The 16,066-nt window shown below is 34.3% G+C and overlaps 1 protein-coding gene across 1 annotated transcript in view; it reads left to right on the forward strand.

The window, feature by feature from the left end:
- Window positions 1-3,268, forward strand: part of LOC149480727 (thyroid transcription factor 1-like) — a 47,201-nt gene extending 43,933 nt beyond the window's left edge. The window contains exon 6 of the mRNA XM_089706788.1: window positions 1,613-3,268. Coding sequence (XP_089562914.1) covers window positions 1,613-1,846 — 234 coding nt within the window. The 3' untranslated portion in view covers window positions 1,847-3,268. The remainder of the gene's footprint in view (window positions 1-1,612) is intronic.
- The last annotated feature ends 12,798 nt before the right edge of the window (window positions 3,269-16,066 follow it).

Genomic DNA, 16,066 nt, shown 5'->3' on the forward strand with positions numbered 1-16,066 from the left:
TAGTTCTTATTGTTATTACAGAAATTGTACCTATTGTATACCTGTTTATTACAATGAATTGTCTAAAATATTGAAGGATAGTAAAGTCTATAATACCTACCTACACGACATGATTCACTTATTATTATTGTCTGTACAACATGCATTGTTTACAAATCCTTATAATTACACAAAGCATTCCATTAACCACTCGCTGTAAATCGTATATTTAAAAGCGATGTCAATACATGTGAACTCATAACCGTACGTCAAACCAAAATCGTCCATTCAAGATACGGGTCTCACTCCCAAGTCATTTTACATTCTAACGCATCTCAATCGGTACACAAAGCACCCTTTATTATTCAGGTATTGAATAATGAATATTTAAAGTGACGATAAAATCGTGTAGTCAGCGCTAGGTTGGCCTCTTGATTGCGATCTCCCCCGGGATACGGGGCCCGCACCTGAGCTGGCAACCCTGCGAATCGAACTATCAACGTCAGATTTGAATATTTGGTAATTAGGCACGCTTTGAAAGACCCTTTTGACCAGGATTTTTATTAGACATTTAAATTGCTGAGATGGGAGATTGAGATGAGTGTGTGGCTAAATTTTGCAATGTTGGTAGATAATAATTTTTTGTCAAATTTAGGGTCTTAAAAAATCTTGGTTTCATAATATTTCTTCTATCATAGGTAAATTCTAAAGAGGTAAAATTTTTAGTTAGACCGATTTCGTACTTTCTTCTTACACCAGTTTTGTTCGTTAAATTTGATTTAACGTGATGACAATAACTAGTATTTAATAATGTATGTATCTTTATATTTGTATGCCTCTTTTCTCATACTTACATATTTTTATCCGAATATATTATGTACTATATTTTATAACATTTTATTTATCTTTGATTAATAATTTAACTTCGGTAGCGACATCAAATAGAATCGTATAACTAAAAACTCCATCAAACAAAATGATCATTATTAAAAACCGATCCTAACAAAAATAATGATATTTGCAATGAAATGGAACGCGTTACCACCCCAACGGCACGTGCCGGAGTTGCCAACCTCCGACGATTGCCTCAATTTGCGCGAGCGGGAACTCCGATCGACTTTTTGATTGTTAACACCAGTAGGCGGCTCTCGACAATTTTGTTGTATAATTTTAATGACGACAGCCCTTCATTTTAAGCCTTCGCTTCGAGTGAATTAATTTTATATTTATATTATTATTACTAGGTTCGGTTCTGTTTTGAACGGGCTTTTGTTATACGTATTAGTGCAGACTTTATTCATTATTTCAATACTGTAGAGATCGATGTTTTGTTTTTCTGAATCAAGAGAAATTAAATGGAATTCTTCTATTACCTACGTTTCTTTTCAGTAATAGGATTGCTGCTATTGGGTCAATAAAAAAAACATATACCTACATTTAAGACAAAGAGTTTTATTTATATGAAATTTTTATTTATATTCAAGTATACCTATTTGCTTAATTTCCCCTCATGACCTAAGATACTTGTTATATTTGAGTCTTGTTATATTTATATTGGCTCTAGTAGATAATATGAAGTATCTCTACAGCTACCAAACATATAACACACTATTAACACTCCACTTCCCGGCAGTCATCATCATCCCCCCGGCGGGTGGCGGTGCCCGTGCTGGTGAAGGACGGCAAGCCGTGCGGCTCGGGCGAGTCGTCCTCGCCCGCGCACAGCCACTGCGCCACGCCCACGTCGGGCTACACCACGCAGCCCACGCAGCCCGCCTGCAGCAACCCGCTGGCCTCCTACCGGCAGCCCGCCGCCTACCAGCAGCAGTGCTCCGGCTACCTGCCCCTCCAGGGCCGGGCCTGGTAGAAGTTCCCACAGCTTTACCACGAGACAATGTTCAAGGAGGAGATGTACTTTGATTAGTTGAAACATCTAGACGGTGTTTCGATGTGTTTTGTTGAATTCGGTTCAAATTCGTTTCTGTCTCTTTTAGGAACATTGTCACTGGTAAAGCGTCGGGTTAGCGACCAGTGAGTGATAGAACTAGTGGACATTTGTGGACTTTCAAAAGTGAAACCTTGTTGATACCGCAGCCGGAGGAGGGTACTGTAAATAGTAATAGATAAGCACGATTAAGGATTTGACGACTTTCATTTTCCGATTCCTTTCCTGTAATAGAGCGATTGTTTTCAACCAATATTAACGGTATACGTAGATATGGAAATATTGCAGCTTGCGAAATCAGATTTTCAGCAATTGTAAATAACAAAGTAGTTAATTGTTGTGTGAATAGTATAATTTATGATTTACGGTCAGTGTTTTGTGCGTGTGTAGATAGATTCGTGTAAATACGTAGCTAACATTATTGATAGATGAATATTTTAACATCTTGTTTAAGATTATGTCATACGTACAATTCTAATACATATTTCACTAACAGCGATGAGAAAAGTTGAAAAAATATGACATTTCTGATACAGCTTCCGAGTTTCAACTGCAAACTAATTAAAAAAGTAAATATTACCATGATACACGGGTTATTTTTCCAACTTTCCTCATATTTTACACATTCTCATATTATATTATCAGAATATTTATTTGTGAGAAATAAATAATTTATATGAATATTTTTTTGTTTATTTTGAACCGGTACGTCCAATAGTTGCATTTAATCATTAGATTTAGTGTAAAATTTTAAACAACGAACCAATCTTTTAATAAATGTTTAGTGTTCATTTTGTTAGATTAGATTTCGTAATTATAACAGACTATGAGCAATAAATAACAATTAACGATATTTGCTAAATGTAGCTTTATGTTTCACTAATGATAATAAGGTTGTTTTATTTTGTACCTACTCCAAAATTCTTGTCTCTATCTTTAATTTTCATCATAAAAATCATAGCGTATTTCTAGCTGTTTTTCTTTCATTTTTCTTCCTTGAGATTAAATCTTAGAGCACAAGTTGGTCTTAAAATATTTTCATCTCGCTAAAGACGTCGTCGACTGTGTACTTAATTTTTGTCATATTTATTTTACATTGTAAATAAAGTAGGGAAATTTAAAACATTTGTACCTATCACCATAGGGTTTGGGAGAATCCTAAACTAAAATATTAAAACATAGCAATAAGCTTAACTTTATTAAGTTTTTTAAGTAACGTTTTGTAACTTAATTTATATTTTCCACATTTAGACCGATGTAATTATTTAGCTAGGCTATAGATACGTTATTATCTACGATTACAATAATTATTATAAATAATAGAATTAATAATAAAAAGGAATTTGTAATTATAACGACAAAAGGTGTAATGAATTTCGATTTATAAAAATTAATAAAAATTTACGAGTTTTAAATGTGTTTTTATTCATTTCATAGATAAGATTGAATATTTTGATGCAAAACAAAAAGCAAAGTAGCAAAAAAAGTTGATTGATTCCCTTTGTTTGAAGGGAGGTAATTCATCGCTAAACGTTTACCTTTGTGCAAGCCCCTCTCAACCTTGTAAGCTCATTTTATTGTCTTCAATATTCCCAGATTACCCTATAATCTCTCATAACGTATAACAGTTTATTCCGCATGGCAACATCGCCTTTGTTATACTATACGTCAGTCACGGCCCGCCAAAACGAAATAATAACATGGCGGAACGCGCGCCGAAAAATGTCAAGTCGCCATTCCTGTTTTTGGAATTTAAACTCTTTTGACTGACGATAAAGTTGTAAATGGAAGAGATGTGTTCGGTGCTTGGATTGTTTCAAATGCGAGTTGCAATTTCGATAGAACAAAGGTAGGGAATTGTGCACGTGCGCGGTATTAGAGAGGGCCTAGGCTAATAAAATGGTGGATTAACTGAGAGGGACAGGTGAGGGAGGTGAAATTGAAAACTATTGGCCTCTTCAGAGCGCTACGTGTTTCATATATAGGTAACTCGTGTTACAATTTACGTCACTTGAGCGATGTAATTGCATTTTCGTGTAATTTGGCTTCACGGATTTGTTTATGGTTAAATAAAAATTGAACGAAATGAATTGTTTTATTTAATCTCCTTTGACACTTAGTTAGGTTATGTTTTTTTAATTTACAGAAAATATATTTCTCTTTCTGGAGGTCTTCATAACTATTGTAATGGAAACAGATGAAAAATTTTAACACATTTTTATTTGCTACTTTCCTAATAGTCCAGTCATTTCGTCCGAAAAAAAGGCAAATAAAAGAAAGTGAATTTGCGCATCTAATTTTTTGTATAAGATACGGTAAAAATGGTCAAGACTTAATTGTAGAGCATAAAAAAGAACAAAAAGTGTCTTATAAGTGATTTCCGAATTTCATCGGATAGCCGAGTTATTGCCGAAAAACCAAGTTTTCAAGATGGCGACGAAAGCTCATAGGAAATCTTGGCCGAAAAACTCAAATTAAGCTTTTCTAGGTATCCCCTATCTACAATATATCAAAAAATTAGATGCGCAATTAAATTCACTTTCTTGTTTAAATGTATATAATGATTGGACTATAATAAGAGTCCTAATGAAAGTCAATTTTTTTAAATTACATAAATTTTTATAAATACGTAATATAATATAATACCCACTCTTGTTAGATTTAATAGCAAAATCAGACAAAATATTTCGATCTTTTTTCAATATAACCTAAGATAAATAATAGGTAATCCTACTAATAGATACTATAAATGCGAAAGTAACTCCGTTTGTTTGCCTGTCTGTCTGTCCGTTTCTACTTCGTCTTCACGCCTAAACCTCTGAACCGATTTGGATGAGATTTTGCACAAAAATATTTTGAGACCTGAGGAGGGAGTGACTTCGCGGATGTAGAGTCGGGTGAAAGCTAGTCTATTATGTATGTTATAAACTTACAACTTGCAATGCAATCTTACCTAACAGGTATAGTAGGTATGTATACATACTTACAATTAAATATTAGTCAACAAACACATGATAGTATAGATATAAGATCTTTATAAACTACTAGTAGTCCGGCCCGGCTTCGCCCGTGGTACATATTTCGCAATAAAAGGTAGCCTATGTCCTTTCTCGGGTATCAAAATATCTCCATACCAAATTTCATGCAAATTGGTTCAGTAGTTTAGGCGTGATTGAGTAACAGACAGACAGACAGAGTTACTTTCGCATTTATAATATTAGTATCCAGGACTAGCTGTGCCCCGCGGTTTCACCCACGTGGCTACGCTCCTGTTGGTCTTAGCGTGATGATATTATATGCCTATAGGCTTCCTCAATGAATGGGCTATCTAACACCGACAGAAGTAGGTATATAGTATAGATTCAAACTTAACAAAGGTTAGCACGTCGCAGATCCGCATCGATCAACGATAGGCCACTCACCATGTGACCCTGGTACATGAATCTCGAAAATTCTATAACGAATCTGAAATTTACACAAAGCTCTAGAAAATTACATGAAAATAGTCGAGGAAGATGTCGAAATGGGATTTTTTATTTTGTCTATGAAATAGAGAGTTAGGTGAAAAGTATAGGATATATACCTAGGTACCTACTAAAATATGCACACTTAGACAATGATTCTTAAGCTGCTGGCCATGGCCAATAATTTCTTCCCAGCTGATAACTTGAAATGTTTAAGAACTAGCATTCCGTTGGTGGTTTGTACTTTGTACCGTGATGATCATATTTACTTATCTCACCAATAAATAATGTTAAAATATTCCTTTGAGAGCACACGAAGTCGTTAGCTAGTCATTAAATCATTTAGTTTTCTATGAAGGACTATTTATACCTAAGTATATAGACGATAAATAATATCAAAAAATAAATAAAAATATAAGCTTTATAAGGACACTGCTGAAGAGATGTTTTAGTTTTTCTTGGTTAAAGCTCGCTGGAATAAAAAATGAAAGAAAAAGCTGCTTTTCTGGTAGCTTTTTACTTTCGGATAGAAAAGCTTTTCACAAAGTGTAAGTATCAACAGATTTTAATGTCCATCAGATTGTCATCTGTTTCACTGATTGATTCTTTTTACGGATTAGTGAAAATATTCAATATCCTGTCAGACTGATTTTCTTAAATTTTTATCAGCCCTTAGAGCTAGCGCGCACGAGCAACTTTGTCTCCGCAACTATTTTGTCTCTCCCATCAATTTGTATGGGGAGTTGCGTCGCTACGTGCGCGCACTTTCATACTAGCCCATAGGTGGGAGAGACAAAATAGTTGCGGAGACAAAATAGTTGCGGAGACAAAGTTGCTCGTGCGCGCACTGTCTTATAAAAACTCACTGGATCAATGCCCAGATTGAAATATTAGGTTTAATCATTTTTTTTTAAGCAATCATCTATACTCTATACTAATATTATAAAGGGGAAACCTTTGTATTTTTGTATGTTTGTATTGAATAGGCTCAAAAACTACTGGACTGATTTCAAAATTTCTTTTACCATTACTTAGAGGGATTCTTCGAATCCGTATTGGCTATATTTTATCCCGGAAAACGTAAATATGTACCACGGGCGAAGCTGGGGCGGACCGCTAGTCTAATATAAATGCAAAGAGGGACTCCCAAGATAGTAAAAACTACTGCCTGATGCGTGTCATCTCAATCTCATCTGTCAATTTATAATTACAACGGTAAATAATTGAAATGGGCATTTTCTGGCAAAATAAAAAGAAGAACCAAATTAGCTAGGTATGAGATTTTTAGCAGGTCACAGTAAAATGCACTACATATTATATAAATACGCATTTTTAAACTATTTAATCCAAAACTTTACCAATCGAAAATTCCTTCACAAATAACGATAAAACATGGATAAAACTAAATATTTTCCACACATAACACGATACTCTCGGTAATAGACCTCGATTCCTGTTATTTTCATAGGAAGTCATAAATAAACCCTGCAAGGGGTGAGGCTGTAAACAAATTTGTCAGCATTGTTAGGGGTTGCCATGAATACAGGGTAAGATTTCCCATTCATGGGGTTAAGACGGTGGGGTTGGGTAAATTGTAATTGCCGGGAAAGCATTTCTGGTTAATGTTTTATGCATTTACTTGGCGATGTTTTATCTTGAAGGCTTTAGACGTTTCTATAAGTTTTGAATAAATAGAGCCCTAGTATTATTTAATTACATATTATGTTTTTATGTATATTCTTTCGTAAATAAGAGCCCTTACGCAATAAGTAGCATTTTGTGTGGGCTGCTGATGATGATGATGCCTTTAGTTGATAGGTTGATAGATTGATAGTTTGATAGGATGATGTAAAACCAGTTATAGGTACCTAGCTTTTGATCACTTTATTGTTGAATGCTATAAACTAATGATAATATGATATGATTAATGATATTTGATAGTTGATTCGTAAGGATGTTGTTTTTACGGTAATGTAATAGGATCGTGTAAAGCGCTGAGTCAGGATGTATACGGCTAGCCCGTACACATTTTTTTCAGACATGACTATTTGGCGATAGTTCCGACTAATCTTCAAAGCAGTAGGAGAAATTTTAACAGGATTTTCTCTTCTCTTGGAGATACTGTAAACAGTTATCAAAAGTCAAAACTAATATTGCAATTGCGTATCTCCATTTGTCTGTTACGCTTTTACAGTTGAAGTGCTGAATCAATAGTGATGTCTTAGTTAACCTACCTAGGAATAGACTTTGTAGAAAGTCTGTTACTTATAGAATACTAGCTTCCGCCCGCGGCTACGCCCGCGTGGTGTTTTGATAAAAGGTAGACTATGTTCTTTCTCAGGGTCTCAAGATTGTCTGTGCCAAATTTCAGAAAATCGGAGAATCGGTTGAGAGGTTTAAGCGGGAAAGCGAAACAGACAGACAGATAGACAGACAGTAGGTAAGAGTTACTTTCGCATTTATAATAATTAATAGGGATAGTGTTTAGTATAAGTATAAGTACGTCTGTATTGAAAATATGAGGTATGATATTATTGGGAAAGGTGAACATTTGGGTTCAGAATGCTTTTTATGATTAAAAAAATATACCAAATAAAATCCAAACCCAAAGAAGTGTCAAAAATAAGCCGTTTTTCTATTTACAATCTGCCTGTGAGATAAATTTTATTTCAGAATCTTAAAATTTGAAAATTAACAGAACACGTGGAAGAGATGAGGATTTACTTTGTTTTCCAAGAGCTTAATGTAAGTAGATACATGAGGAACAGGAACCTAATTGTTCAATACCGCTTGCGATGTTGGTACCTACCAATTTCCTTAGTACCTTGAATCATAGTAAGATAATAATTGATCACATTTTCTCTATTGTGTCCTATAAATAAATGTTAGGTACTTTTTAGTTAGTTCTTAGCCTCTAAATAGATATATGCAAGTTTGTTTCGTTATTTATACTCAACTAAAACTTGAACCTTATTTGTAGATATAATATGTTTGTTTCTATTCGACGTAGAGAGTTTATCTAGGTACTCATGTGGCTAGGTACTCATGTGGAACATGTAATCAAAATACTAATATAGATAATATTATATCATGAAATCATAATGTTACCAAAGCGACGGAGTTTCTTTACCCTACTGTATTTTTATCTTATATCACAGACTAATAATAATATACTACGTCTCTTATATATAAAAATGAATCGCAAAATGTGTTGGTAAGCGCATAACTCGAGAACGGCTGAACAGATTTCGATAATTCTTTTTTTATTATATTCCTTGAAGTACGAGGATGGTTTTTATGTAGAGAAAACGTAAATATGTACCACGGGCGAAGCCGGGGCGGACCGCTAGTAAAATATAAATATGACCTAGCCTCTTTAGCTGCCGGGTTTTTTCTTTTTAAACTTTTTACTTTTATATTATGCGTTGCAGTCTATGGCCCTACAGCATATCCAAAAAATAATGACGTTTATTTTCGCCTTGTTTTAAATTAGCCCTAGAAATGTATTGTTCACTGAATAGCTAGAGTTTTCTCATTTCATCCTGGAGTATTTAATAATGAGGCCATCACGTTAGAACAATGCTAGGCAATTATCCAAGTCGTGTAAGAGCTAACTAGCGAGTTAAATTGGCCTCTCATTTTGTGACAATACCAGGTAATATACCTAGTATTTTCAAAGATATGCAGAACAATATTAACGCTACATAACTAATAACATAGCTATTGCAGCCGCGCACAAGGTCTGTAATGTCGAGGGGCTCCGAGGCTGACTAATTAGAACAAAAACGCGGGAAAACACAAGTACGCTTGACAGTGAGGCAGAGACAAAGAGCGTCAACTTAACTGTCAAAAAGGTTTTATATCGCGGCCTGCACGAACCGCGTTTCTCGTCCCTAGTTGTATAAAAATTTAGATCGATTTTCCCACAGTAGGCGGGCATTGGCTTGAAAATTTATTTTTCGACGTGTTTGGCATGGAACGTTACATCCGTTGATGGGGTACGAACGAATATGGATCCAATTTATGGGGGGATAAGGTACAAATTAGAAGCTGTTTGGATGATTATAGGCTATTTTCTCGTTGCGTATCGCTGCGTATAGAAGCGCCATCGCGTCGATTGTCTCTGGCACGTTCGGGCAAAGAGGCCACAATCGATAGAGCACGGGCGTGCGTTGTAATGAATTTATTAAGGAACTACTGGCATCCTGCGGGTTTACGTGCTATTATAAATCAATTGCACATTTCCTTGCAAATTAAATCACATTGAGCGGTAGATTTAACGTTTAAACAATGTAATAGTTAAAAATATTTACATTCGTTTTATTATTTTGTCTTTGATGATGTTGTTGTTGGTAGTAAAATGTTAGGGTATTTGGTATTAGAATATTACCTACATGTAGATTTAGTAGGTATGTAGACCGTTTTATAACATTTTTTTAAGTTTGCTCTCATTGAATTCAAACCGAAAGATGTAGAGCTATAGGTACCTAAGCTTATAATGGCGTTGATTTCCTGTAATTATTATTACAGTTACAATATGCACATTCTAGGTACGTACCTTACGCATTAATCTTATATATAAAAATGAATCACAAAATGTGTTGGTAAGCGCATAACTCGAGAACGGCTGAACCGATTTCGATAATTCTTTTTTTATTATATTCCTTGAAGTACGAGGATAGTCCTTATGAAGAGAAAACGTAAACATGTACCACGGGCGAAGCCGGGGCGGACTGCTAGTTACCTATAAAATTTATTTTAAAACCTCAAGAATAGCTTAAAGATATATTATATATGTATATAGATTAGTTATAATATATAGATTTAGTATACAGGGTGTCCCAAAACTCAACGTCAAGCCAAAACGGGGCGACAGGATTGATTGTAACCATCATGAGAAAAATCTGAAAAAAAATCTATCCCAAAAACCGAAAAATAGTTAAGTACAGGTTGACCAAATTTTTAGGTTTTTCTTAAATGCCCATAATTTTCAAACTGCATGGGATAGATTTTTTTCAGATTTTTCTCATGATGGTTACCTACAATCAATCCTGTCGCCCCGTTTTGGCTTGACGTTGAGTTTTGGGACACCCTGTATAGGTATATATATATTATAGTATATAGATTTAGTTTTATTTTATTAAAGTGAAACTTTTATTACATCGTCTCAAACTTTTTGGTCTGTATAGCGCATGTCGCGTGTATCGCGGCTGCCGAGTAGGTATACCTACTCGGCAGCCGACCGTCACTCGACATGCGCTACACAAAGCAGTGTTCGGAACCGTTCGAACAGTTTCACTTTTACCGTGGTTTCATAAAACCACACAACATTTTTTTTCGCCTTATGAATTAATGAATGATATGAAAACCCATAAAAAGCTACCTACCCGTGTGATTCCGGGGCGAGCTAGTCTAACTAACCTAATAAAAATTATTGAACAATAAAATATTCGCAACAGCAAGTTATGTGCTTCGTCATGAAGGTTTACCATCTGACGTCTCATTACCACTCCGAGCTGGTGGGAGCGACCACCGACGACTGCCCTTTTTGTATGGGTTCCGTATAACAATAATACTTATATGGGTGTATTTACATTTAGTATGGGAGAGTTTCCTTAGAACTTATACAATTTTATCCTATTACCTGATATAAAAAATGCGAAAGTTTGTGAAGGTGGATGAATGTAGATAGGTATGTAGGCACATACTGCATGTTATTCTTTCACAAGAACAAGTAGAAGGTCTTCTTTACAGTAATAGAGGTATGTATCACATGTGGGCTATAGAAATGCTTTATTTTGATCGTGTTCGTCCGTCCGCTGGTAATATTATGGCACAGCTAGTAATGAGTTTTTATTCAATACTTACCAAGGTACCTATATTTTACGAGGTAAGAAAAAAGATTTCCATCCGCAGCTGCGCTCCTGTGATTCCTGTGAATTTCATGTTATCACTTATCGTGGATCAGCATGCATATTTCCATCCCGTATTAAAGTTGTATCGAGTTTTGTTTTCTTGTCTTGTTTAAGTCTAGGTATCACAATTTCAAATTGCATCAAAATCGGTCATATGGTTTATTCAAATTCAAGTGGTCTATTCAATTGCATGGATGCGAAATTTAAAAAAGGTTTGGTTTATATTAATAGTTTTATATAGTCTCGAAAATATATTAATAATTTGTACCTACTTACATCTGTTTAACTGAAGAATCTTTCAGTGTAATAACCACCTTGATCGGCAACGTGTGTCTTGCCAAATAAATTTTTGAAGTGAAAACTTCTTTAGCGGCGTTGGGTATAAAATCTTAAACTCGCGTCAGGACATGTGACCTGAATGAAAAACCTGATGGATATCAAACATGCTGAACGTTAATAATCAAGTTTTCACTTCTGCCGGCACTCCCGGAGTGCAACCCGTCTTTTTTTATTTTTATCATTTTCTGGGGATTAACGACCACTTGATAACCAGAAAGGCGCATTAATGTATAGAAATATAACATTGATATAATGCATTTAACCAGGGTTTCAGATTTAACTTATTTGACTCAATGTATAAAAAATACTTTCTTAAAGGATAGATTAGGTATCTATACCTATTGAATATTTATTTATAGGTATAATATATATTATAGTGAATAGTTACAACTTTAAGACCCAGTTTCATCATGCTCTATTATAAGTTAACACGCTGTTCATTCTTTTAACAGATCGTTAAAAGAATGGTCTTTTAAATTTCCTTCTTGGAACCTGTAGAGTTGACAACGATGTTAAAATACCTACATGTTAATTTTAACCACATTTTAAAGTTTTTTTAACAGTCCATTACAGCTACAGCTTGATTTAGAAAATAATGGTGAAATTGGGTCTAAATATTATGTTCAAACGTAGGTATTTATCTTTTATTATATAAGGAACCTCATATTAATTTGTTGTGTATAAAAACTAAATAAATAAATTGATATAAAACAATTTCAAAAGCAAAAGCTTTAAATAACACGATACAGTCTAAAATTTTGTCAAAACTGAGATACATTTCTGCCTTGTCTACGCATCCCTAAACGAACATTCAAGATGACTTGTAAAATTATCACTCTTCAATAAAATACCTTTTATTTCAATCTATTCTCATTCACTCTGTATTATATTTTGACAAGCCCTTAGACGCCATGACAGGTGGCCCTATTAACAGCGTACCAGACACGATTTGTTTTTTTCTCCATGTTTGTAATTAATGAATAAATATTTGATATTTTAAGTAGAGGAGGGAATATTTAACAAACGTGAGATGAGAAACTGTTTCTGTGTTGTACTGTTTCGGGATATTTACCTAGATACTAAGCATATACCTATTTGATATAGGTATTCCTACTAGCTTTCCGCCCGCGTTTTCAAAGAAAAACCCGTTCCCGTAGGATTTCCGGGATAAAACCTATCCTATGTCCTTTCTCGGGTATCAAAATATCTCTATGCTAAATTTCATGCAAATTGGTTCAGTAGTTAAGGCGTGATTGAGTAACAGACAGACAGACAGAGTTAGGTACTTTCGCATTTACATATAATATTAGTATGGATGTATTCTTATTTTGTTAAAGTATGAGGCTGAGTAGTTTATACCTAATAGTTTTTTTTTAAATTAAATAAATAAGACGAAATTAACGTATAACATTAGATAGATAGATAAATACCTATTAGTGTCGCCTCACCACTCTTTCTATATTTGAGTTGCAATACTAACTTTGTTCCATATTTTTAACAATAGAAACTAGGAACATTGTATGAATAATAATCAACAATAGGTAATAAGATTTTTTTAGTTCGGATGGATGGGTAAATGTACTAGATTAACGCGATAGAAATTAGAAATACCTACGAGCTTTTGTCCAAGGTGGAGAGTCTTCCTGGAGCCGAGCCGGTTTCCAATGGCTAAACTTTGTCTTATTACTTAAAATCGAGGTTCGAAAAGAATGATTAATTAGGTACACTTAGGTAATTCAAAAGAGACTTAAAACTCGAAAATGTGTAATTTCAAGCATAGGTAATTTGCATTGGTAGATAATTTATCACTTTTCCATAGTCAGCTAAGCTTCTATATTGTAAAGTTCTTATATTTTATTTTTACGTAGGTTTATCGTCCTATAAAATAGACAAGTTTTACATATTTTGCTAATAATAATGAAAGCTTAGGTAGAGGCGTAGAGCTATGTTGATTGTTGGTCTTTATTATTTTAAAGGATCCTGTTACAGTTCAGTTCTCATAGGCTATACTTTCCAATAATCAATACAACGAAATGCCACACACATTCAATCAAATAAAAATTTCGCAAATCTATTTCAAAACGTAACTTCCGCCCACTCTCGCAAAATGGCGCGCGATCCGGCATCGCGTTTGGCGGGCTTTATGTTGCCCGCTAATGGTGCATTTTACAAAACAATGGAGAAATGTACTCGAGACACAAAGCGTATCGTTTGATGTGAATTGTTGCTGTGATTTGCGAATTCCTTCATGTTATACAATTGCTGAAAGCCTTTGAAGGTAAATGGACTTACATCTGACCTCTTATGCTATTGTTTCTTTGATTTTTATTACACTTTTGTATGTGAAAGCTTTGTAATTATTATTTAAATGTGGACTATGCGTTTGTTGTGGCTTCAGTCTTCACTTTTACTAAAATGTATAGATTCTATAGAATAAACATTTGTATTAATATTTAATGCATGACTTGATAAAAGATTACGTTCACCTAAAATCTAGTTCCTGTTGTACAATTGTGGTTGAAATTATGTCCTATTCTCATCGTCTAAAAGCTTACATACCTACTGTGGTATAGCTTATGAGAAGCAACTGTATTCCTACGAATTTTTATGAAATCTTGTTACAAGCGAGTAGGTGACTAATTTCAAACTGTTATCAGAGATATGGAAACAGAATGTACTTATATTTCTATACAGCTGGGAATCATATCGTGCAGACTATTGCGCTCTATTTTCGTGTAGAGTCTAGACTTCGTTACTGAGTATATTCAAATCTCAGTTTAAATAAATAAAATAATAAAATAATGTGTTTTATTTTATGTACCTACCATACCTCAACAATCAAATCGTTGAATAAAAAAATAAGGTAATCTATCCAATATCGTACATCACTTGCAAACATGGTTTAAATGGAAGCCATTATACTGTTATACATTATATAGCTGCATAAATAAAAATGTTGCATTATTAATAATAACACATTATGAATTTTAAGTGGATGTAAATCATAATAGTGTCAAGGGTGGTGGCTGAACAAAAACCTATATAATAGATTTTACAATGGACATAGAAAATTTAGCGTTCAATGAGTCGTTGAGTGGAGAGCCTGGGGAGATTACGAAACAATGGGTTTTTCCAAAATACATAATAATGTCAGTTGACGGTTTGGCTTAGAGGTCCGTTAAAATGTAGGAACCTACCTATGATTTTTTGGTAGATGCAGTTTAATGTACCGAAGTAATATAGGTAATTAAAAATATTACTAACATATACCTTATTCTGACCGATTTTTGGGCTTGGTGGCCCATTAAAACTAGCCAGAAGACAAGAATATATTATATAATAGGATGTTTTTTTTGATAGGTAAGTATAGTATTGACTCATTCTGGCTTACGAATTTACTAACAATTTTCATCTACCTAGATAAAAGTCCGCTGTCGGATTTTTGGTGGTCACAACACAACAAAAGCTTATTATCAGTACCACGCATAATTTACAGCTTCAAGATACCACATTCGACCAACCAATTAAAATCTAACAACCACTCTATGTACCTATATAAAAAAATCAAAAACTAATCACAAATCGTGTAAGCACTCCCACGCTTCACGCGAATATGAAAATTCCACGGAACCCTCATAGATTTGCGTCAGTAATCGTGACACACGGGTGAATTTTCGAGATTTCGGCCCCGGTGGAGTGGTCGGCCGCGCGAATTAAGAGCAAAAATAAAATATACTCCAAGAGGCGGCCTTGCGTGAATATTACATGGCTTAGTTATGGCTAGTTTCACGCGATAAATTAAAATGTGATCTGTTTTTTATTGAAATATACCCCGCGCTCAATAATCCGGTGCGTTCGTGTTGGAACCATTGGCGTGTAAAGGTGAATGTTGTTAACGATTAAAAATTATTTTAGGTCATTATGTATGTATATTTTTTTTATATTCTTTATATTCTATGTCTTTATTATATTCTATATGTTTGTATGTACCATTATCACGCCAAAACAGCTGAACCAATTATGACGGATTTCGTTAAAAAGATAGATGGCCAAAACACCACTTCAAATGTCAATATAGGGTTATTTTCGTTAATGTAACAAAACCTGAATATCGTTTGTGGGTAATGACTAATGAATACCTAGAAGTACTCAAGCGAAATCTTAGTATGAGATCAGATAGTTCCGTGTGTAAAAATTGTCATGAAATATTCTTAAACTGTGCCACTAGGTAGGTACATTTCATTTGAAATTGTAGATATAATTCAGGATGACACGATCGCTAACTAATTGATATCATTACAACCGTAACCTTACAAACTACAAGGTACTATAAAAAATAACAATGTAGTTCAAATTGCATTTAATCATCATATCGCGATAAAACAACATCGTATAAAAACCATTTGGAAACCGGTAGCTGCGAG

Source organism: Colias philodice, chromosome 18 (assembly GCF_061535455.1).
Source record: "Colias philodice isolate Cphi_HAF_F1 chromosome 18, ilColPhil1 Martin Lab GWU primary, whole genome shotgun sequence".
Lineage (NCBI taxonomy): Eukaryota > Metazoa > Arthropoda > Insecta > Lepidoptera > Pieridae > Colias > Colias philodice.